The 22,675-nt window shown below is 42.4% G+C and overlaps 1 protein-coding gene across 2 annotated transcripts in view; it reads left to right on the plus strand.

Annotated features, from left to right (window-relative positions):
• The first annotated feature begins 7,121 nt into the window (after positions 1-7,121).
• CYLD (CYLD lysine 63 deubiquitinase) overlaps positions 7,122-22,675 on the plus strand; it is a 32,407-nt gene continuing 16,853 nt past the window's right edge. Inside the window, exons 1-6 of one of the 2 annotated variants that reach the window (XM_055000504.1) lie at positions 7,122-7,254; positions 11,752-12,415; positions 12,838-13,140; positions 14,335-14,440; positions 19,703-19,798; positions 21,065-21,181. In XM_055000504.1, the coding sequence (XP_054856479.1) occupies positions 11,912-12,415; positions 12,838-13,140; positions 14,335-14,440; positions 19,703-19,798; positions 21,065-21,181 (1,126 nt within the window). In that variant the 5' untranslated portion in view covers positions 7,122-7,254; positions 11,752-11,911. The remainder of the gene's footprint in view (positions 7,255-11,751; positions 12,416-12,837; positions 13,141-14,334; positions 14,441-19,702; positions 19,799-21,064; positions 21,182-22,675) is intronic. The other variant, XM_055000505.1, reaches the window with a different exon arrangement.

The raw sequence follows: 22,675 nt of genomic DNA on the forward strand, positions 1-22,675 counted from the left end.
CTAAGCAGAGTCAGCCTTGGTTAATAATTGGATGGGAGACCTGCAACGAAGATCAGGGTTGCAGAGGCAGGCAATGGCAAACCACCTCTGTTAGTCTCTTGCCACCAGGGGTCGCCATAAGTCAGCTATGATTTGAGGGTAGGATTTCTTTCACGGTGATAGATTAAGGGCTTGTCTTTTTCTACATACTCTAAAGGCTGTTTTGTGCATTCATATGTGCGAGTGTGTGTGTGGTGGGGACTCCTAGGCAAAGCCACACAATTTAGTAAACTTACAGTGCAATCCTAAACAGTTACACCAGTCTAAGCCCATTTACTTCAATGGGCGTAGACTGGAGTAACTCTTCTTAGGATTTCCCTATTAAACTATGTCAAGGTGAGGAGGAAGTGAGCTACTTACATTACTGGCAAAAGCCAACCAGGGTTTCCAGCATGGATGGCTTCTGCATAAATAGCAGGAACTGGTTTTCCCTGATATCACATGAATTGATAAAAAAAAGATCTGGTTAACGGACAAGTCTAATATTGTCAAATATTGACAAAGCATTATCTTTATTAGGAAAAAAAGGATACATTATCTATGGGTTTGATACTTATACTAATTGCAAATACAAATTACTTAACTGTTACTGTGATTTTTTTTTAAAAAAGATCATGATATATTCTAACTTTTAAAAACATTAAATATGTTTTTTTTAAAAAAATACATGAGAGTGAATCTTTTATTGTGGAGCGCTAGGGTTTAGCCTACGGTTTCAATGTCATTGAAAAGAAAGTAGGCAGTGGACCAATTCTTCCTGTTTGGAGAGGCCTAAGGTTCGAACAGGTGGCTGGTAGGAGAAGCTTGGCTGAGCGACTAGGTCTTCCCCTGATGGCTGCTGGTGTGGGAGGCACAGAGCTCTCGTCCCAGTCCTTGTTGATAAATGACACCATAATGAAATTTTTAAAAGGTCTGCGACCACCTGCACAGCGGTGTTCTTGGCTTGCTGGAATATTTGGCTGCCATCAAATAACAGAGAGTCAATTAATTGGTCAATTGACCGAATCTGACTTGTTAAAGCTAGCTGGATGCATTTATTTTATTTTATTTATGTGCTTCATCTATACCCTGGGGACCCAAAGCAGCTTATGTAGTTCTCTTCCCCTTTGTTTTTATCTTCATAATGATCCTGTGAAATAGTAAAGAGTCCAGTAGCACCTTTAAGACTAACCAACTTTATTGTAGCGTAAGCTTTCGAGAGCCACAGCTCTCTTCGTCAGATGCATCGTCAGCTTTCGAGAGCCACAGCTCTCTTCGTCAGATGCATCGTCAGCTTTCGAGAGCCACAGCTCTCTTCGTCAGATGCATCGTCAGCTTTCGAGAACCACAGCTCTCTTCGTCAGATGCATCTGACTCTGTGGCTCTCGAAAGCTTATGCTACAATAAAATTGGTTAGTCTTAAAGGTGCTACTAGACTCTTTACTATTTTGCTGCTACAGACTAACACGGCTAACTCCTCTGGACCTGTGAAACAGGTTACACTGAGAGTGTGTGACTGGTCCAAGCTCACCCACCAAGCTTCCATGGCAGAATAGGGGATTCGAACCTGGGTCTACCAGATGCTAGTCTGACACTCTAATGACTATGCTACATTGGTTCTCATATGGTAAGAATACTTCCAGTGCATTCATACAGAAATGATGCATGTCTGCACCCAACACGCCTATGTTTATGAAGGAAGACTGATAAATAGCTCCTTAGAGGAACCAACTATGCAGACCACGTCCCCGTACACACTGAAATACATTTAATGAAAATGAGTTTGTCCTTCCAAGGGAACAATAGCAAAATAACCTTATATGTGAATATTCCTATGGGATAGTTTTTCTGCCATTTCCTTGCAAGGAGTATTTTCTCTGCAAAGGATAAAGATGAATCATACCAAATTCTATGCTATGAGAGGTATTAGGGAGCCAGCCCATGACTTCTGTGCTTGAAAGAGACATAACTTTAGGGTTCCTCTGAGTCCTGGATCGCTGCATTTGGTATGCTGTATGGAGATAGAGGTTCTTCCTTAGTTGCATCAAGGACGCCAGAGGTCCCCTAAAAATTCAAAAACAAGCAAGATGGATATGGAGTGAAACTCTTTCCTACACCAGAGAGCGAATCATGACTCCTTATTTCTGCAGACTGAAGGAATCTGCCAAAGTCCAGAACCAGGGGAGGACAAGAGCACGCATCCTGACTCAACATCAGAGTAAAAATCTGTCAATGTAATGAAGAAGATCGGGGATCTGGAGGAGCAAAGATTCGATCCAGGTTTCCCCCTGCCAGTGAACACCTCCATGATAATCAACCTGACTCGTGTTAGGAGCCCATATACAAGGAGCTCTTTTGTATCTGTTTCCCATAGAGAATGGCATCAACTCCAGAAGAATCTCCTCGGCTGTTTCCTGGCGTGCTACCTCCTTCAATGTAGGAATGTGGGAAAACTCGTTGTTCTCCTCCCATTGCCATTTCTGGCAGTTCAGGCTTGCTCTTTGTTTCCATGAGAGCTTTTCTCTTGCATCCCTCATCTGTTGGTATCTCTGTTGTCCTGCCTCCTTCCACTTCCTCGCTTGGTAATTTACCATACACTTTTCCACCCTCCACGGAATCTTGGTGCTGTAGCCCCAAATCTTCCAGGTCTGCGTCGTCCTCTAGACAAAGCTCAGAAGAGCTGTTCAACAAGTCCGCGTTGTCCTTTGCAGCGTGCATCATCGCTGTGATCTCCAGGCAGTCCCTGTCCCTAAGCTCTGGGATATCATTTGAAAGGATGTCATGTACCATCACGGGCTCCCGATTACGAGCGCTCCACTTGGTTCCAGAAATGATAAGCATCTTTTCCATAGACCTGTATGGAAAGCGAATTTTTATTATCGGGTGAAGATCTGAATTTTAAAGGCAACGACTTCATTTTTCTTTCCATATTTCAGGGTGACTAACTGCATGATCATGCACAGCCTTTTTAAAACTATAGAATCCCCACGGTCCACTAATGCAGCTTGCCAAGAATCCAGCAGCTGCCCTTTTGAATCAGTTGTAGTTTGCATACACTCTGCAAAGGAAGCCCCACAGAGAATGGAAATACACGTTGCAAATTACGTGGGGATGTGTGGTCCTCGATTCACGTGCAGGCTGTTCTTGCTCAGCGCATGTGCATGCTGCTTTCACAGGTACTCCCTTTGTGTGATTGCAGCTGCAAGTGTGTCCAGAGGGCAGAGAGGCAATTCAGCTGTTTTTGCTGCAAGAACAAGTACTGTAGGCTCCTTTGAATGGTCAATTTGCATTTCTTTAAGGTGTGAGAAAGAGTCAAAATCTGCATTTCAATGAATTGAAGTGGAAGGTGGGGGAAACTGGGATACTTTTAGCAGTTGAGGAGGAACTGCTATCAAACACATGAATGTATTCACACAGAGCAAATTGAACTGTGACGGTGTGAGTGCATGGAAAGTTGGAGGGGGGGGGGACATGTGAAATGAGGTTCACTTGAGCATCCCTAGGTACTTGGTAACATGTATTTCCACCCTGGATTCTTTCACACAATGCTAGACCTGTTGCATTTCTTAAACAAGATCTCTGAGCAATAGAGGCACAGTGGATCTGTGTTAAGAGATCCTGATCATGCATAGTTGCTCAAGAGCAAGGCCTTTCTAATCCAGGTTTGTTTGCATTTTTATGAGGCCAATCAGAGTAGGCAATATTGACCTTGATAGACTAATGGTCTGCCTTGATATAAGGCTGCCTCGTGTGTTCAAAATGAAGATACAACCAATAAACTCGAAACCGTGATCACAAATAGCAACTTTTTCATCCAGAGGCCAGGTTAATCAGTGGGCTTTCCTTCCAAATTTAGATACTCTTCTTTCTTTCCTGGAGCCACAGTCATGTTATCCTTCTCTTTAACTCTCTGGAAGGCTTGAGCTTCCCTAGCCAGACCTGCCCTTCGTTTTAACAGTCCAACGAACAGAAAGAAACTGTACCTACCTTCTCTTTGTCCTGAAACAGCAAAGACAGCAGAAGATGGCCTCCTGGAAGGTTCTCCAGCCTTTTGAGGTCTTCATACCCTTTGACTGCAGCTTCCAATGACTCTTAGGAATGACAACCAAGTCCAAGACTCGAACAACAGGTAATCAGGTCGAGCTACTAACATCTAAAGTAACACCAACCCCTACCGGACTTTCAGCATCCTCTTGTAGCATGAATGGAGGTTCTTGATTAGTTAGCACCAAGTTTCCATGACCCTATGGTACGATCTCAGCGGTTGGGTGCTGCCATTGTGACACCTCTCAGCCAATGATTTCTCCCCATCCTTCCAAATAATTTGCATACAAGCAGCGCATTGGTGGAGATGTGCAGGCCGGGGGTTGCAAAAGCGGAGAGGGAAACCGAGCAAGTGGTTTGCAAGGGTGAAAAGTAGACCTACTCCGTAGGCACCAAGGGATGCTCTACTGACATTGGTAATGCAAAACTGTTTGGAATAATGAGGTTTTTCCGCCTTCGGCTGTGTGGGATAGTGGTTAGAGTATTTGTCTGGGATGTGGGAAACTCACAGTGCAATCCAATGCAGAATTACTCCCGTTACAAACTCATTGATTCCAGTGGGCTTACATTGGAGTAACTATGTACCAGATTCTGCTGCCAGGTATGAATGCGCATGTTGCCATCAAAGCTCACTGGGTAATCCTGGGTAGTTGTTCTCTCTCAGCCTAACCGGTTGGTGTGAGGATAAAGCGGAGGCGAAGAGAGCAATGGGTTCCCACGGAGGAGAAAAATGGCCTAAGGTTATTGAGTGAGCTGCCATTGCAGTGAGGATTTGAACCTGGCAGAGTGAGGATTTGAACCTGGGTCTCCCAGATGGAATCTGACACTTGAACCAGCACACAACACTCGCCCATTTAGAAATCACAAGACAGGCTAAATTGCTGTTAGCTGAGAGACAGTCCTCCTGTCACTAAACGAAAGAAACTCCGTCCCATAACCAGGCATATCATGCCAGCTGTTGCAAAGATAAACTTGTGACCAACACTGTAATCCTAAATAGAGATACATCCTTTTAAGCCCACAGACTTCAAGAGAATCAACTGAAACTGTTTAGATTTGCCCATCATTAACTCACTAGGCGGCTGCAGGTAAGCCACTCATGCAGTGCAATCCTAAAAAGAGTTACTCCAATCTAAGCCTAAATTAATGGGCTTAGACTGGAGTAAATCTTTTTAGGATAGCATTGTTGGTTTCTGCCTTGGGGATAACAATAATGGCCTGTCTTATAGGGCTGTTGAAAGGCATACAAATAGAAAATTTACCATATGCCACGTGTTTCGAACACTGAAAATGAGATACAAATATTAAGATGATGTACATTTCATTAAAAATCTAAACCTATCCCCATACACGTATTGCAGTTAAAATATTGCATACCTATTACATATTATCTTTGTATACCTGATTAAACCTTCTGCTCGTGTATTATATTTTAATTGTATCTATGTACAAGCCTGGAGGCGAATTACACAGTATGAGATTAGTACAGTCAATATGAAGGACACTTCGATAAACAATGCGATAGGGTAAATAAATCCAAGTTTACAAAGACGTTAGCAAGAATCCAATACAGAGTTGAAGAAATGCTGAAACACAGAACATAAGCAATTCTAGGACTGACATTAGACCACATGAAGCACAGGTAGCGCATAGATCTAGAGGAGTCTGTAGCAGCAAAATAGAAAAGAGTCCAGTAGCACCTTTAAGACTAACCAACTTTACTGTAGCATAAGCTTTCGAGAACCACAGTTCTCTTCGTCAGATGCAAGAGAAGTCTGTATTGGATTCTTGCTAACGTCTTTATAAACTTGGATTTATTTACCCTATCGCATTGTTCTCTTCATCAGATGCAAGAGAACTCTTCGTCTGATGAAGACAACTGTGGTTCTCGAAAGCTTATGCTACAGTAAAGTTGGTTAGTCTTAAAGGTGCTACTGGACTCTTTTCTAAGTAGCGCATGGGAGAACATATTTAAGACAACAGGTAGTATGTAAGGCAACATAGTGGGGATCTCTAGGGTCCTTAAATCATTAGCGAAGCATCTTAGAGCCCTTCCCTACAATACTTTTTTAGGTTTTGCATCGTTTGCGGAAAGCTAGGAGAGTGGGGGCTCTCCTGACCTCCTTGGGCAGGCTGTTCCACAGGGTAGGGGCCACCACAGAGAAGGTCTATGTATGGGCTGCTGTTGATGTTGCCCACGTGCAGGGTGGCACCTGCAGGAGACCCTGTTCAGGCAAGCAAAGCTGCTGTGGAGGAACATAGGGAGGGAGGCGGTCCGGTAGGTATTCTGTGCCAAGGCTGTGAAGAGCTTTCAGTATAAAAAAACCCCCTAAATATGCATTCAACAAATTAATGTGCTTTCATTCAAATTATAGTTTTAATTTTAATTAATTAAATGTTAACGGTAACTTAATTTTTAATTATATAATTAATTTTAATTGAATAGATCAATTAATTCATTAAAATTAAGTAATTTTTAAAAATAACGTCAATTCATTCGGAAGCTCGAAAGTAAGCGAGCCCACGAGCTAAATCATCAGCAATGATCTCTCTTTACCCTTCTGCGTTACATATATTGCTTTCTTAACCAATCGCGTGCAGACGTAAATTTAGAGATTTCAGCCAATGAAAAATCCTCTCTACCTTTCCCCTCCCGCCCCCTTCCCTTCTCCAATCATAGCAGAAAGAAAGCTAAATGGGCAGGAGCAGGGCGAATGAACCAATCAAATCCAGGGACCCGAGTGGGAGGGGTGGGACCTGCCCCCATTCCTCAGCCACTTAAAACCCGACAAGGAAACGAACCGTCCAATCCCACGCCTGCCTGTCTCCGCCTGTCGCGCCCACCAAACTTGCTTGGGGGAGGGCGGTGGGAAATCCCCCTCCGTTCCGGACGCCCGTGAGAGGCGGGCTCGGCTTTGGCCCGGAGCCAATCGCAGAAGAGAATGAGCCGCAGGGCGGCGCGCCATTGGCTGCTCCGGAGGACGGCTGGGCCTCGCGCGTGTGAGCGGGGTAGGGTGCGCCGCGCCCGCGGAGCTCTCGCCTGTGAGGGGACGGGACGAGGAGGCGGGCGGCGGGCGGCGCCTCCGACCGGGCCGTGAGGGGGAAGCGGCGTCCGCCGGAGCCGGGAGCGAGGAAGGGAAGAAAGGAGGAAGGAGATGGCTGCGCCGCAGGCGCTGGGCCCGGCGGGAAGCGGTGAGAGGCGGGGGGCCGAGGGAGCGGCTCTCCCTGTTCCCCAATTAGGCTTATTTCTGTTTCATCTTCTGTTTATTCTTATGCCTTATGGAGGGGGAGGGGGGACCTTTAAAAAGCGGTTTCTAAACAAAGGTAAAGATACACACAAAGTTATCATAAGAGGTAAAAGACAGCAAAGCTTGCCCTTTTATTATAACTTTAATTTTTGTGAAGATTTTAAAAAAGTTCTCCCCAAAACTATAATATTTGGAAGCTTTATGCCCCCCCCCCCTTCCAAGCTTTCAACATACTATGCACTCAGTATGTTTATTTCAATAAATTTATGTAATGTTTATAGATTATATATGGATTATTTATATATTATGCTTTCAGAATATTTATTTCTGTAAATTTGTGTAATGTTTGTAGATTTATATATTTATTATTTATATATATTTATGCATTATATATGTTATGCTTTCAGTGTATTTATTTCAATAGATTTGTATAATGTTCACAGATTACATATTTATTTGTGCATTATATAAATGTATTTATTTATTTTGAAGTATTTATGGTTTTTCAATATAGTTATCTTTCCATATGTTGATTTATGCCAGTATGTTTGTATATTATATACCTATATTTCACTATATTTGTAAAATGTTTATATATTGCATATTGTTCATTTATATATGAATTATATAGTTATTTAAATATTTATTCATATATTTATTTTGATATATTTATACTTAGGATATATTTATTTCAATGTTTTGTGCTTTCAATATATTTATTTTTCATTAAGTTTATTTATTCCGATATATTCATATATTATATACGTATATTTCTCTGTATTTATATAATATTTTATATATTGCATATTCACAATTTATATACATATTTATTTTGATATATTTATGCTTTTGATATATTTATTTCAATATTTTATGCTTTATGGAGATTTAAAATTTTGTATTCCTTCCTCCGCTCTTGGAGGTATTGAACTTCTGGTTTTGGGCATTAAAAATTCTTTCTTGTTCAGGTAGTTAAGGTAAGTTACAATGTTGGTCTGCAGTAGAAGAGCAAAATTCTAGTCCAATAGCACCTTAAAGACCAACAAGATTTCTGGCATATACACTTTTGAGAGTCAAAGCTCCCTTTGTCAGATACAAGGGATCTCCATTCCTAATTTTATCTGACGAAGGGAGCTTTGACTCTTGAAGGCTCATACAGTGGAAATCTCTAAGGTCCTACTGGACTTGAAATTTGTTCTCTCATGCAGGTATTTTAGATTTTGTGCAGTTACTTGAGTGTTGTTGTTATATTGAGTGCATTATGGCTATTAAATTTTAATAGGGTTCGGAAGATTTTAAAATTTGTATAAGGGAATTTAAGGCCTCCTTAGGGGATTTTATATTTCATGTCTTCCAGAGGAATTTTAAATATTGTTTGGTCTTTTCTGCTTTTTGAGTTTGGGGAATTTTGGACTTCAGATAGTTTGAGGAAATTTCAAGTTTATTTTGAGGGTTTTACTTTTTTTGTCTTAACATAGTTTTAAAATTTACTCTTGGGGGATTTAAAAGCATTGATACTTTTTGATGATGGCAGATTTGGGTACAGATGTGGAAGTCAGAACTTCCTTCCTGTTCAGTTATTTAATCTTTTCTTTGCCTTTCCTTTTGTCTTATTTACTTAATTTATGTTTTACTTTATCATAGGGACTATATTTATTTCAAGAAATAACTCTCCTAACTCATAATTAGTAATTTATGGAGTGCTGTTCCATGGGATGGATAGAGGAATATAAACAGGTGTCTTGTGCCAACTTTTTAATCACGTGGTTTTATTCTGGCACAAGTTTTTGTGAACTTGAGCCGTCTTTGACAGATGCACATAGTGTATTTCACTAAGCCACAAGGGGCTCTAGTCCTTGAAAGTTTACTCTAGAATTTAAAAATTGCCTTTAAAATGCCACAAGTTTGCAGCTTATGTTTTCTGTGAGAGGCTACCATGTCATTCCTTTGAAATAAGTAAGTAGCAGTTGGCATTGATAGTGGTAGCCAGGAGCCTAAATCGCTGTTAAAGGGAGTCTGATAGATGAATGGAGAATATCACCGGTGGTCACTGGATAGAACATCCATGCTCAGTCAGTCATCCTCTTCATATGACATAGGAAACCTGTGGTCCTAGGGGGGAGTTGGAAAACATGCTGGCTCCATCCCAGCGTATGGCTGAGTGTGTTGGCCATGCCTATTGGTGGGGCGCGCATATTCAGTTGAAAGGAGGCCGGCTCAAGATATCTGCGTCTTCCCCATTTATGCACGCTGGCTTCTACTTAAATATGTTGTCTGAAGAGGGCCAGTGCACTTCTGAATACCAGATGTTTAGAGAATAAACCACAAGCGAGGGCTGTGTCTTCCTGTCGTGCTGGTGGGCTTTCCAGAAACATGCTTGGCTGCAGATGGGAACAGCGTGATCCAGAAGAGTAGTTATTGTGTTCATGAAGCAGTCTCAGACTAGGCTATAACAGAGGATAAGCTGGGTGATAAAAATGCTGTATAACCCAGTTCTTGTTTTTTGACCACTAAGTTTCCTCCCATACAAATCCAGTCTGGTTTTTTTTCGGCAGCATATTAGATTTGTTGCCACGTAGCATTATGTCAGGATTCCTCCAAGGTGAAAGAGAAAGAGGGAGAGAAAAATATGCAGTCCATTTCACTGTCACTAAGCCGCTTCTATGAGATTGTGTTCCTCATCCCTCCCTAACCCCTCCCTATGTAACTCCTTTGAGCAACAAGTGAAAAAAGAGAGCGGTAGACAAATAAGATGGAAAGGTAGAAACAGGGTGAGTGGTATTTTCATTCTGTTTTTCTTGTTCTGAGAACTTCTTTAATGGAATGTTTGTGTTTGGTGGCAAAGAAACTCTGGGTATGTTGGGGAGTATGAGGTCAGGGTTTGGCCTCCATGCCCTTCCAGGGGCAGCTGGGTAGCCACTGTGGGAAAACTGGATGTCTGACTGGATAGACCATAGCGCAGCCATTCTTACTTTGTTACGAGCATGAAGATTCCCTTAGCTGTCATAGCAAACAGCCTTCAGTAGACCTGTCTCTTACTATTTTGTCTAATCTTTTTTTTTGTTGAAAGCCATATAAACAAATGACTGCCCCCACACTGCGTGCTTCTCAATTCTTGGCCTGTTGGAGAATAAAGCCTGTTCTTTGAAACAATTCTCATAGCTTCGTGGGAGCGGGTTGGTGAGTACAGTGCTTCCCACATGAATGGAAGAATGTGTAAGAGACCAAGTTACGTGGGTAGGGCCAGTTGCATGGGTCTTTTTGATGGAACTCTGCATCTGTGGGGAAAACCCATGTGATCAGTCCCATGCATATGGTTTTGTCATTCTTTTGACATTCTCACACTATGTGGGAAGCATTCTCGGATAAGCTGCTCCCATGTAACTGGGAGACTGTTTAAAGGGCATCAATTTCTCTCAAAACAAAATTATATAAGTAAAAAGTGTGATTCAGTGGATAGAAATTTGTACTTGAATGTGAGGTGCCAGGTTTGATTCCCACACCTGTTAGGTGCTTTATATTTTAAAAGCTTTCCCTCCGACTAGTTTACTCAATATGTGGTTTTTAGTTACCTGTCATTTGTGGCCTCTTCGGGCTTTCTTTTATTTCTGGAAGCATCCTTTATATCGCTGTAATAATAAGCTTATATAGTGAATGGTGTAAGAATCTACAGAGACAACTAATTCTACTCACTCAGAAATACTGTGTAAGGCTTAGTCTCACGCTTTGTATGCATTCCACCTGTGTCACAAAATGTGGATCTGTCCCAATCATGACTAAATGGTATTATAAAACATTGTGTATATGTATGTGCTTTCTTGCTTACATGAATACATGTATGTAGGTGCGTGGTTATATCTTGAACCCTCCCTCTGCATTCCGCTTTCCCCTAATCTGTCCCCCCCCATGTACTTATCCCAGTTGGGCTAACTTTTGACACTATTGAGTGGTATTGGGGCATGGCTTTATGGGGCGGTAGCCTGGAGAAGGTTCAGAAGTCCAGATGTGCCTTTTTGTATCTTTAAATTGCACCACCTGTTTTTAAAGCAAATACTGGATTCATCCTCCTTTATAGCATATACTTGTAAATTATTCTGTGGTTTCCAATAGCAGACCAGATGTGCACTTGTTCAAGTTTTAAATTAGGGCTTCACAGGTAAATGATTTGTACTAAGCATGGCCAGTCTTATGAAATTTCCGTTACAGAGATGATGAGTAAGCAAGTATTGGATCAGTTAGTTTTATCTGTCAGAGAAGATCCTCAGCTTGACCTGTGTTGCTACCTTAGAAGCGTTCTCGTTCTTGACAGCTGGTTGCTGTCATAGGTCTATAAAAATCAGTGATGTCGTTTGCTGTTGAAATGTGTTTGTTTTCTTGTGGTTTACTCTTATTACGGGTCCTTCAACCTCCAGTGATGCCATCTTTTATTTTTGTTTCCCAGATCATCTGCTCCGGATTTAGCTCACGAGAACATGAATGAAGAATCTTTAACCTGTTACTGGGGCCAGGCCTAGTGGAAACTTCTAATTCCTTTACAGCTATGCTGGCTGCTCATCTCCCTTGAAGATCTCTCTTTGTATTTGTACAAAGCTTTTGCCACAATGAATTCAGGCTTGTGGAGTCAAGAGAAAGGAAGTCCATCCTATTGGGAAGAACGCATATTTTATTTGCTTCTCCAAGAATGTAGCATTATAGACAAACAGACTCAGAAGTTACTGAAAGTACCTAAGGGCAGCATTGGCCAGTTCATTCAAGATCGTGCTTCTGGAGGGCATACCAGAAGTATCCCTAAAAGTAAAAAAGTGCAAATAGGAATCAAGATTTTGGAGCAGCCTCATGCAGTCCTGTTTGTGGAAGAGAAAGAAGTTGTAGAAATAAATGAGAAATTAGCGGAGCTGCTCTTGGCAATTACCAATTGTGAGGAAAGATACAGTATATTTAGGAACAAAGACAGACTGACTAAAGGCCTCCACATAGAAGTTGGTTTGCCGGTGAAAGTACAGCTGAGATCAGGAGATGAAAAATATCCTGGAGTTGTGCGCTTCAGAGGACCTTTGTTACAAGAAAGATCACTGTCTGGGATTTTTTTTGGAGTAGAGCTTCTGGTAAGTTTTTTGTATAAGTGTCTGTTAATTTTACAAGGGAAAGCATTTTGAAGAATGAATGTCATTAGTCATTTTTTAAACATTTCTTTCCGTCTCTCCCCCCCTCCCCTCAATTTTATGTTTCCAAACCTGAATTTGGTTGGAGAGAATAACTAGACCAAGGTCACGCAGTGAGCTTCAGAACTAAACAGGGATTAGAACCTGGGTCTACTCATTCTAAGCAGAATGGAACTTTCCTACCTTGTTCTGCCCACTGATCTCCACCAAATGCTGCTGAATGAATAATGTGAGAGGGTCCACAGGTGGAATCAGTGGAAATTGGTGGCCCAGTCTGGATCCAACCCATTATCAATATCCTAGTCACTGCCAACGATAATGCTGAATGATTTGTGTGTGGCTTTTTTCTCCTCCCTCAAATCTAGGAAGAAGGCCGTGGCCAGGGCTTTACTGATGGACAGTACCAAGGCAAACAGCTGTTCAGATGTGACGAGGACTGTGGCGTTTTTGTTGCACTTGACAAACTGGAGCTGGCGGAAGATGATGACAATGAACTGGAGAATGACTATGCAGCTCCAGTTGACTCAATGCAGGTAGAACTTCCTCCTTTGGAGCTCAACTCCAGGGTTTCTGTGAAGATAGGAAAGAATATAGAGTATGGGACAGTTATATTCTGTGATGTCTTACCAGGAAACGAGAGTTTAGGATACGTTGTTGGAGTGGACATGGTAAGAAATTCACCTGATTTCTTGTAACTTTTTGCATGTGTGTTAAATAGAAGTACATGCAACATTGAAGGGGATTGGTGTGTGTGTGTGTGTTTCATTTTAGGTTAATGACCTGCAGCTCTCTTCATCATGTACAATTGCAATGTACAATTACCATCTAGTAGCTTTTTAAAACAATGTGAAGTCACTCTTGTAAATAGCAACTTGTCTGGTTTCTTGGTAGAGAGTAAAAAAAAATCCCCTCCAGAGGATCAGGCAGGAAACTGACAAAAGTTTTGTTTCCTTATTTGTCAGTAAACGATACAATGTGGACAGAGATACTAGTCAAGATTATTATGAGCTAGTAATCTTTGGGCTTTTATAAAGTCCCTATTAAGCTTTGCTTGAAAGTGGTTAGGCAAGAGTTCTCTATTCATAACTGCTTCTGTGTGCCTGCCTTCTTAGCTGAGTAACATTTCAGTTGGCACTAGTGACTTTTTCCAGTTTTGCTCTGAAAAGATGACCATTCTGATTTTTTTTTGCCATTAGGAAGAATATCAGGTTCTTGTTTGATGTGATTGCTTAGCTCTCAAAAGCACTTCAGTAACCTGTGACATTCCACATCTTTACCGCTACCTGTGTTTCAGATTAGAGGGTTTACTGGAGCTTTGCAATGAATGAGAATTAAGGCAAACTGTTACACTTTTATAATACTAACAGGCATTGGACATGGGAAAATTATTTTGCACTTTTTTTTACATGTAAATGAGTGTAGTTCATCATTGCTGCTTAGCAAAGAAGCAGGCGAGTCTTCTCTGTACTGAAAATGACTCTTTAATACTGCAAGTCTCCTTTGTGCAAGTATGAGAGCCATTCGTGTACCTGTTGTGCAGCTTCTTTGTTGCTGACGGATCTTGCTTGGCTTTTCTCCTACAACTTGAATGTTGCATTCGTCAGTCTCAGTGTCTGTGGCAAACCAAACGATATTTGCAGAATATTACCCATTTCTGTAAACATAGGAAACGGAATGATGTCCCTGAAAGTGCTACTCTTGGAATGCTGTTGCAAGGCAATCGTGATGAAGTCTGTTCTCTTCCCATCTAGGCTGCATGTCCCCAAGACCTTTACTGAAACCTGTAGGTGCTACTTGAATGTAATGTCATCAAGCTCGTCTCTTGGGGCAACACGTAACGGGGTTTCTAAAATAATTTTTAGGACAATCCAATTGGAAACTGGGATGGAAGATACAATGGACAGCAGCTCTGCAGTTTTGCAAGTGTCGAAAGCACGCTTCTCTTGCATATCAATGATGTTATCCCAGGTACGATTTGTATAGTCCTACAGTTAAGCACGCTTTAACTGAATTCTAATGGTAACTTTAGTCTTGCTCAGGACCTTGGTCATTTTACCTGAGTTCCAAATAGAGATAAGCATGAAATGGGAAAAAAACAAGAGTTTTGCATTTTGTCGTGTTCCACGAATCACGGAACAAGAATTCCACGAAATTGCCCTGTTTCGCGATACAATTTGTTAGTTTCGTGATTCGTCAGAACCCGGGGTACTTCAACTGCCCCCTTCATACCCAGAGATGCCAAACTCACAGGGAGACTTCACCAGGTTCTCCTCCAACCACCCTCCAAGTAGCTCTCTTCAGGCTCTTTTTGGTGGCTTTTCCCTTCTGGCATCCTGCTTTCTGCCACCACTGGAAGAAAAGTCAAGCAGAGCGGATCTGTTTGGGTTTTCCTCTCTTCAGGTTCTCTTTGCTAACTTTTCCTTCCCATCCTTCTGTCCTCCCGCTGCTCTGACATGCCCCCCCGCCTTCAAGTTCTCAAAGGAAAAGCCAAGCACAGTGGATCTGCTCAGGATCCGCTCTGGGGAGCTTGGGGGAGGGGGAGGGGTGGGTGGGAAGGCATGTCAGAGCAGCAGGAGGATGGGAGGTAGAGAGTCAAGGAAGAGTTCCTGAAGCTGGCAAGCAGCGAACAGCAGCAGAAGGAGCTGCTGAGACTGCCACTGCCGCTACTCCACCACCCCGTTCTTAAAAACGGAGAAGGGAAACGGAAAGGAGTCTCTGACTACAGTTCCCAGGTAAACTTGTGCAGACCTGTATTGCTCAGCTCTCAGGTTAGCAGGAAGAGCTGCCTATCAAGGTTATGTGGGCTAAGATTGGGGTTTCCATGGCAACAAAAGGTCTATAGACATTCTGGGCCTAAGTTGCCTAGGGAATCAATGGATCGGCGCCAGCCTGTCTGGCATCATGAAACATTCACGAATCGAACAAATTGGCCCCCAAAGTCATGAATTTTGTGAAAAAACGTGGCCCTATGAAATGCGTTTCGTGATACGTGAATCGGGCCGATTCGTCACGAAATTTGATTCGTATTTCGATTCGTGCCCATGTCTAGTTCCAAAGATAGTGTCTAGGATGAAAGCTCATGCATCTTGGCGGACTTAGCGGTTGTGTGAAGGCTTTTTGCGGTCTCATTTTGCTGGAATGGTATATTTTGACCCTGTTGTTTTGTAAACCTTCATGCTCTCTGTATGGTGGAAATAGAAAGTGAGGAGCTCAGTAATGCATAGTCTTTATGCAGAGCCCAAACTTCTTGAAACTATCAGGACTTTGTGGCAACAACAAAAGGTTGCCTTCAGGGTAGTAGCATGTGCAGATGCATATACTACTTGGAATGTGCAGGCTGGAGTCATCATCACGTGCCGGTAGTTATGGGAACAAGATTGACAAAATACAATAGAGAGCAGCAGCAGCCCTAAAATCTCTCTGGTGTTTCTACATGAAGATCTGCATGTCAAACAAGGAGACTCCTTAAGTTACCTACTAGTGGCAGGTAGCTTGGAAGAAGGGGGAGGACTAGCTTTATGCCAGGTGACATTTTATGGCAATGGGGACCTTGTGGAAGGTGTCATTCTCATTTAGTGTGGGGCTTTGGAGCCGCTCAGAGTTGAGCTTGGCATGATGGTGGGAGGTCTGTGATTGGATCTATAAGTTATGAAAATGTTTTTAGCCCCTGGTTGTTGGGGCATATCCATTACATTATGGGGTTGCAACTCTGGGAGTTACAATATCAACCCAGAACCTCCTCCAGATCTTCTGCATGTGTGACAAGACTTGTTTGTAGAGCCAGAGATGGTAGCAGCTGTAAAAAAATTGCTGGCTGCCAAGACCAGCCAAAATTAGCAGACCCCAAGGATAGGATGCTATACAAGTGGTAAGGTTTGGCTATTACATCAGGAAAAGTGGGCTGCAGAGTGGAAGCCCAGGTTTTGCAAATTAATTGCAGGCAAAGATCAGTTAACATAAATAATCTTGCAGAGTAAAACCTGACCTTGCCATTCACTGTGATCAGCCATTCTATCCTGCATTGGTTATCTGGAGTATTCATGTGTTTGCCAAAGGAAAACATGCCTATTCATTTGGCAAAAAATCATGCAGAGTTGGCCAATAGAAAGGAATGTATGGTTCAGAGGGACACCTAGGGCAGGAAGAGGAGGATTAGGGGATGGGAAGTTGAATATGAAAGAGGAGTATGCAATTGGGGAGAAAGGACACACAAGTCCTGGGTGGGTGAGCGGCTTAGGGAGTTGAGTTGGCAGCACTTAAGAAAGAAAAAGAGAAGGGCAGGTGCATGGGAGTAGCGCAAAGCTCTCAGACCAGTGAAAGCAGCATAGTTGGAATAGTACAGTGACAGAACAGTGATAGGGAAAAATATTACCCGTTTGAAGATAGGTAGTAAGCAGTGGGTTAGAGGGCAGGAGGGTCAGGGAGCCGTGGGGTGTGAATAGGTCTCCCTCTTGGTCAAGTGCTGGAGAGGTGTTCAAGCTCCTCGAGACTCTGTGCTGCCGTTCCCCGTGCTGCTGTAACAATGCAGTACTGTAATTCAGGATTATAAATCTGCCCAGCCTTTGCCTGAGTTCTAATCCTGGTAACTGAGGGCTTGTGGCCACCATCCTATGGGGCTGGAAATCTGTGCCTGAGGATTTCTGTTGCACAGGCAGGGAAGGAAATGGAAAGGAAGTGCAAGCCTTGAGGAAAACTTGCTCGCTGCTGCTGAGTGACCACTTAATTACAAGGTGGTTTGAGAACATTTTAAAGCCAGTAAATAGTGTGAAATAATGTATAATGCCTCTCCTGCTGTCTGTATGTTTTTTGTTCCTTCCCAGACTGCATTATTTTGTTTAATAAGGCAGGCATTGTGGGTTGGATTGTTTTCTTGCACTTTCTTCAAAGGAATACATTCTAGTGATGCCCACATATGGTCTCACAAAACAATTGGCACTTGTGAGTAGTGCTCAGAACTCTAGGCAATCTGTTGTCCCCCCCCCCCCCCTCCATTGCTAAATTTTCTGTTCAGAAGCTGTGAAAGCATACTTGCCTGTATACTTTCTTTGTGACAGAATATGTGCATTTTTCCTGGCTTGAGACCCCACCGGAGCAGCGTGAACGGGGTGGGTAGGTGGGGAAAGACTTGCCCAATTAGCTTCAGGGGCAAAAAACATTGGTGCACCAAGGCAAGGAACATATCCTGGGTTGCTGTGCCTGACTTGGTTGCAGCCAGGACGCATAGCAGCAGTCTCAGGTGCTCAACAGGCAGAGCAGGCGCAAGGAGAACTGGAACTTTGCTACTGGGCAAAGGGGCAACGCCTGGCTTGAAATCCCCACTCATCCATTGAGCTTTGCGGGCCAGTTTCTCCACCTAATCTACCTCACAGGACTGTTGCAAGATGAATTGGTGGAGTTTCTTGCGGGAAGGAAGGGATAAAAATGTGCGAGAGGATTTTCCTTTACAAGGTTTAAGAGGGCAAGGGAAGTGGGGCAGGAAAAAAGGAGGAGAATCGTAGGTGCAAGTCATCCATGTCCCTCTAAGTTAAGATCACCTTGGGAACGATGGGGCCCCAGTGTGTAAGGTATATGGAGCAGGATATGGCAGGGGATGTGAGGTTCATCATCTGTAGAGAACATAAAGAAATGTTAATGAAAAACATACACTCGAAAAACATTTTTTTGTGATGGAAGGGGGCCCTAATTATAAGACAGCCGATACAGAGTATTTGCCATTTTAAACATAATTGTCAACTTCTAAGAACTTGAGGCAACGCTTTTCAAAGAAAAAAAAATACCAGTAGTACATTTTTTCCCTCTTGAAGGATTGGTCTTTTCAAGGGATGTTTTCTTTGCTGGCTGGCTAGAGATAAGCTAATGTACTCCAGCAAAAGTAACTCAAGTCTGCTAATAGCGTTATTCCCAAGGGGCAACTTGGTTAAAATGTAATTGAACAGCTATATTCCGGTTATGAAACATGAAGGAACATTTTCATTTGAATGCTCTTAATGGATATCTGGCTTGGTTGAGAATTTTCAGAAGTTATGCAGAGGAAATGGCGATTTTCTGTCTACGTAACATGTTTTCATGAGGAGTCCCATTTAGCAGCAAACAGAAGAAAACTTAGCATTTTAATTAAATTATTGTTTAGTATGCATGCCCGTCTCCCCCCCCCCCCACTTAAGATCTTTTAAAATTTTCTTGAACATCTCACTAGACTGGGGGAAAGAGTTCATTTTATGCTGGGAATTAAAAAGGGAACTTTCATCTCCTTACAAGTGGTGTTCCTGTTTGCTGAATGTCAGGCAAATTATGTGATGTAAACTAAACAAAAGGGTGAAACTGAAAGTTCTTGATGCATGTTTCTTGCTCTCAAACTGTGTGGTAAGCAAACAAACCTGACAAGGCTCGCTTTTGGGGGTTTTGTATCTGCGGTGCTCTTTAATGCTTTTGTTTTGTAGTCTCTGCCATAATTGATTTTTGGAAGGGGGTGGAGCTGTTCTGTACTCAGTTCTATGTAACTTCACTATGAGAACAAATCCAATTTAACATTTATTTTGTAAGCTGCCTAGGGGGTTGTGGAAAAGGGAGATGTAAATATTTTGGATAAAGAAATAAAATGCTTTTTGTTTCAGTGCAAGTTAAATAGTATGTCACATCCTAAAAAAATGACTGTGGGGGGCAGTGAGAATGGGAAAAGGCCAGAAAAATATCTGGCTTAGTTGTGACTTTTTTTAAAAAAAGAAAAAGTAAAGTAGCATTTTTTAAAATGTATTTCATCTATAGCTTGCCTTTGGGGACCCAAATCAACTTGCATTGTTTTCCTCTCCTCCATCCTTACAACAACCCTGTAAGGCAGGTGAGGTAGAGTGTGCATGAGTCACCTAAGGTCCCCCAGCAAGCTTCCGTGGCCGAGCAGGGATCTGGATGTGAGTTTTCCAGACCCTAGCCTGACATTCTAACCCACTAACCTTTGTTACGGGCCCCAAAAGAGGCCCATGCTTCACATAGTACAGTTCTCGATCATGAGAACATCCCTGCAACAGGCAGAGCTTTTACTCCCGTGTCCGTTGCACAGGGACATTTTGCCACAGAGGTATTCCTTGCAAGTCACAATTCTTTCAAGGATAAGAGGCCCTGCTTTCTTGCACTGATGGTTTGAAAGTGGGCCTGTGGTTACTCAGATCTTTTATGGTGTGTGCTTTGTTGTTTAAAAAATAACTAAAATTCTGTTTCTCTGCTCTGGTTTAGAGGCTGTTTCTCAGGACAGGAGACCTCCCAGACTTGCCTTTACCTCTAGAGGCGGCTGTGACAAAGGGTTCAGTCACAATAAGCCGAAGTCTACAGGTACTTGCATCGAAGAGTCGGATGCTTGTTTGTTCTTTTCTCCATAAGTGAGAATCAGTATATGTGGTTTCCCTGAGGGAATGAGGCTATATACGTGCACATACACTTGCTAGTACTGTGGCTTCCAGACTTGGGGGCGTATAGCAAGCAACTGTCTTGTCCTACATAGCCAGGGAACGAATGAGAAAATTTCATACATATCATGTAACCTTTGAGGTCTATTGTTGGATAAAATTGTAGGAAGGGTTTGCAGATCGCCAGATTCTTTCTCTCCCCCCCCCACCCCCCCGCTTTGAGTGCAAGTAGATGTTGAGAGGCTGCATAGCCCCAAACGTAGAATATGAGAGATGTGTTTAAATGACTGCTTGGCTGCCAAGTGTCTTTACCCTAAACTCCTTTTCTCAGCTTCAGCTGTTCACCTGTAACTGCAGAAACATATGTGCCACATGGGTAATATGATGAGGATAAGTAATAGTTAAATTAAAAGGGGTGTTTTTTTTGCACTTTGAGAACCACCGATTAAATCATCTGTCTTTCATATTTTTATCCCATCTTCCTTTCAAGGATCACAGAGCAGCATACAGAGTTCTTTCCTCTTTATATCTTGACAACACCCCGTGAAACAGGCTAAGCTGAGACAGCATTATTTGCTCAAATTCCACCCAGCGAGATTCATGGCAAGATTTGAACCTGGGTCTCTTAGAACCGAGTTCAACAGTTGTCCCCTCCCCCCCCCCGGCTTTGCTGTCCCTTTAACAGCCACCACCCCATTCCATGGGATTTGAAGACTGGGTTGTGCAATTTGAGAAGCTGTGTATTGAGAAGTTGTTTTATCTGAATCTAAAATGTTGTTGGTTTTATTTAATATTATTGTTTTTTTATCTTCATTTGTTTTGCTTAATGTTGTTATCCACTCTGAGCCCCCTTGCGGAGAAAGCGGGCTACAAATTTATTAAATAAATAAATAATAAATAACATCTTGACCACCGCCCTGGTTCAAATTCCAAATGTTTGTCTAGTGGCCAATTAATAATTTCCTCCAAGGATGCTGGGAACTGTACCACATTGCAGGACTTGACCAGAGGACTGCAGGTTTCTTTACTAAAGGTTGCGAGCTTCTAGGGTTTGTCTATCAACTCTGCTGTTACTTAACAGGCTTAGCAACTCCCACTTTAAAAGACCTTCAGGGCTGGCTTTCCATTAGTGTAACAATGCTTCTTTGTGTGTGTGGTTTCTCTTTCCTTTACAACCTGCTTTGTGTCCTAGGTGCACTCCCTGATCCTGGAAGTAGAAACAGATCAGAGTTTTTCTACGCTTTAAATGGCTCTTCAGTGGATTCCCAGCCTCAGCTAAAATCGAAAAACTCGTGGTATATTGATGAAGGTAATGCTGTGCCTAACAGCTGTTTGTGACACTGAATAAATACCTGATTCAGCTCATTTGACCGCATTTTGTGTAGTGAGTAGAAAGGAAATTTGATTTAGGGGCCTTTACTGGGTCGTGAATAGATTGTACTGCTGATGCACGCTCTTGTAATGTAGCTTTTTCAATCTGTTTGCGAGGCACTCCTTGATCTAGAGTACTTTCCCTGTATAACGACTATAAAGTCTGAAGCTCCATTGAAGGAAGGATCTTGGTGTCCAACTAGAAGAATGATTCAGTGTTTGCTTTGAATAGCTGCCCCTCCCCTCTTGCTACATTTCAGAATGTTTTTGAACCCCTTGGATTCAGTAGCAGTTTCCTTGGTTGGGGCAGGGAGCTCTGTAAAAAAACAAAGCCCCTTAGGCTCAGGGTTCTTTGCATACTGTCCAGTATTCATTAGGATAATGCGAAGCATTTTATTTGGCACATCTTCCACAGTTCACTTGAGCTTTTTCAGTCATGATGAAGAATGTTTGTGTCATCATTCTGTGAAAAAATGACTCTGCCCTCCTTATTAGACTTGCTAGGATGCAAGATGTTTATAAATAGTAACTTACCAGCATAGCAGCTTGTGACTTCATGCGCTGAACATTGACTCATGATTTATTTACATACCTTCAGGTAACAGGCTGGTGACTATCCTTTTGTGAACTGCTAGAGACAGTCTCTGCCTTGGCTTAGATAGAGATCAGGATTTTTCTTACAATATCTTGAATTGCAGATTTAAAAAAAATGAATTGTAGCAGTAGGTTTCAAATGTTCTGTCTTCAGGGAGCCTTTGTCTGCTTAGCATCCCCCCATGAAATGTGTGTGTGTTGCAGAAGATTGTGAGGGAGTGTGAATTTTGAGTCTCAGTTCATTCAGAGCACCAGCCAAGCCTATCTGGTCTTGCCGTCACTTTCAGGAACTGCATCTGCAAACACCAATAATATTTCCATAAAACTCTGACTGGGAGGAGAAGACTGGTGGTGGAAGACAAGCTATCTTCCAGGGAAATTTACCTTTTGTTACTGAGCTGCTCATTGAGGAATCCCTAATAAGCTTGCAAGGAGGACTAAGCCAGTTTGGTGTAGCAGTTAAGAGCGTCAGGACTCCCAATTTGGAGAACTGGGTTTGGTTCCCCACTCCTCCACTTGAAGCTAGCTGGGTGACTTTGGGTCAGTCACAGCTCTCTTAGAGCTCTCTCAGCTCCACCCACTTCACAGGGTGATTGTTGTGGGGATAATAATAACATACTTTGTAAACTGCTCTGAGTGGATGTTAAGTTGTCCTGAAGGACAGTATATAAATCAAATGTTATTATTAAAGTTCAAGGCATCGTAATACTTGTGTTGTTAAGGTAAAGTCTGTTAAGGTAAAGTCTGATGTCCTTCTGGTTTTCTCCATAGAACATTCACCAGCCTGCAGATAAAGGAATTGGAAAGCTAGGAATATGCTTTGCAACGCCACCCTAAG

This window comes from Eublepharis macularius, chromosome 16, assembly GCF_028583425.1.
Source record: "Eublepharis macularius isolate TG4126 chromosome 16, MPM_Emac_v1.0, whole genome shotgun sequence".
Lineage (NCBI taxonomy): Eukaryota > Metazoa > Chordata > Lepidosauria > Squamata > Eublepharidae > Eublepharis > Eublepharis macularius.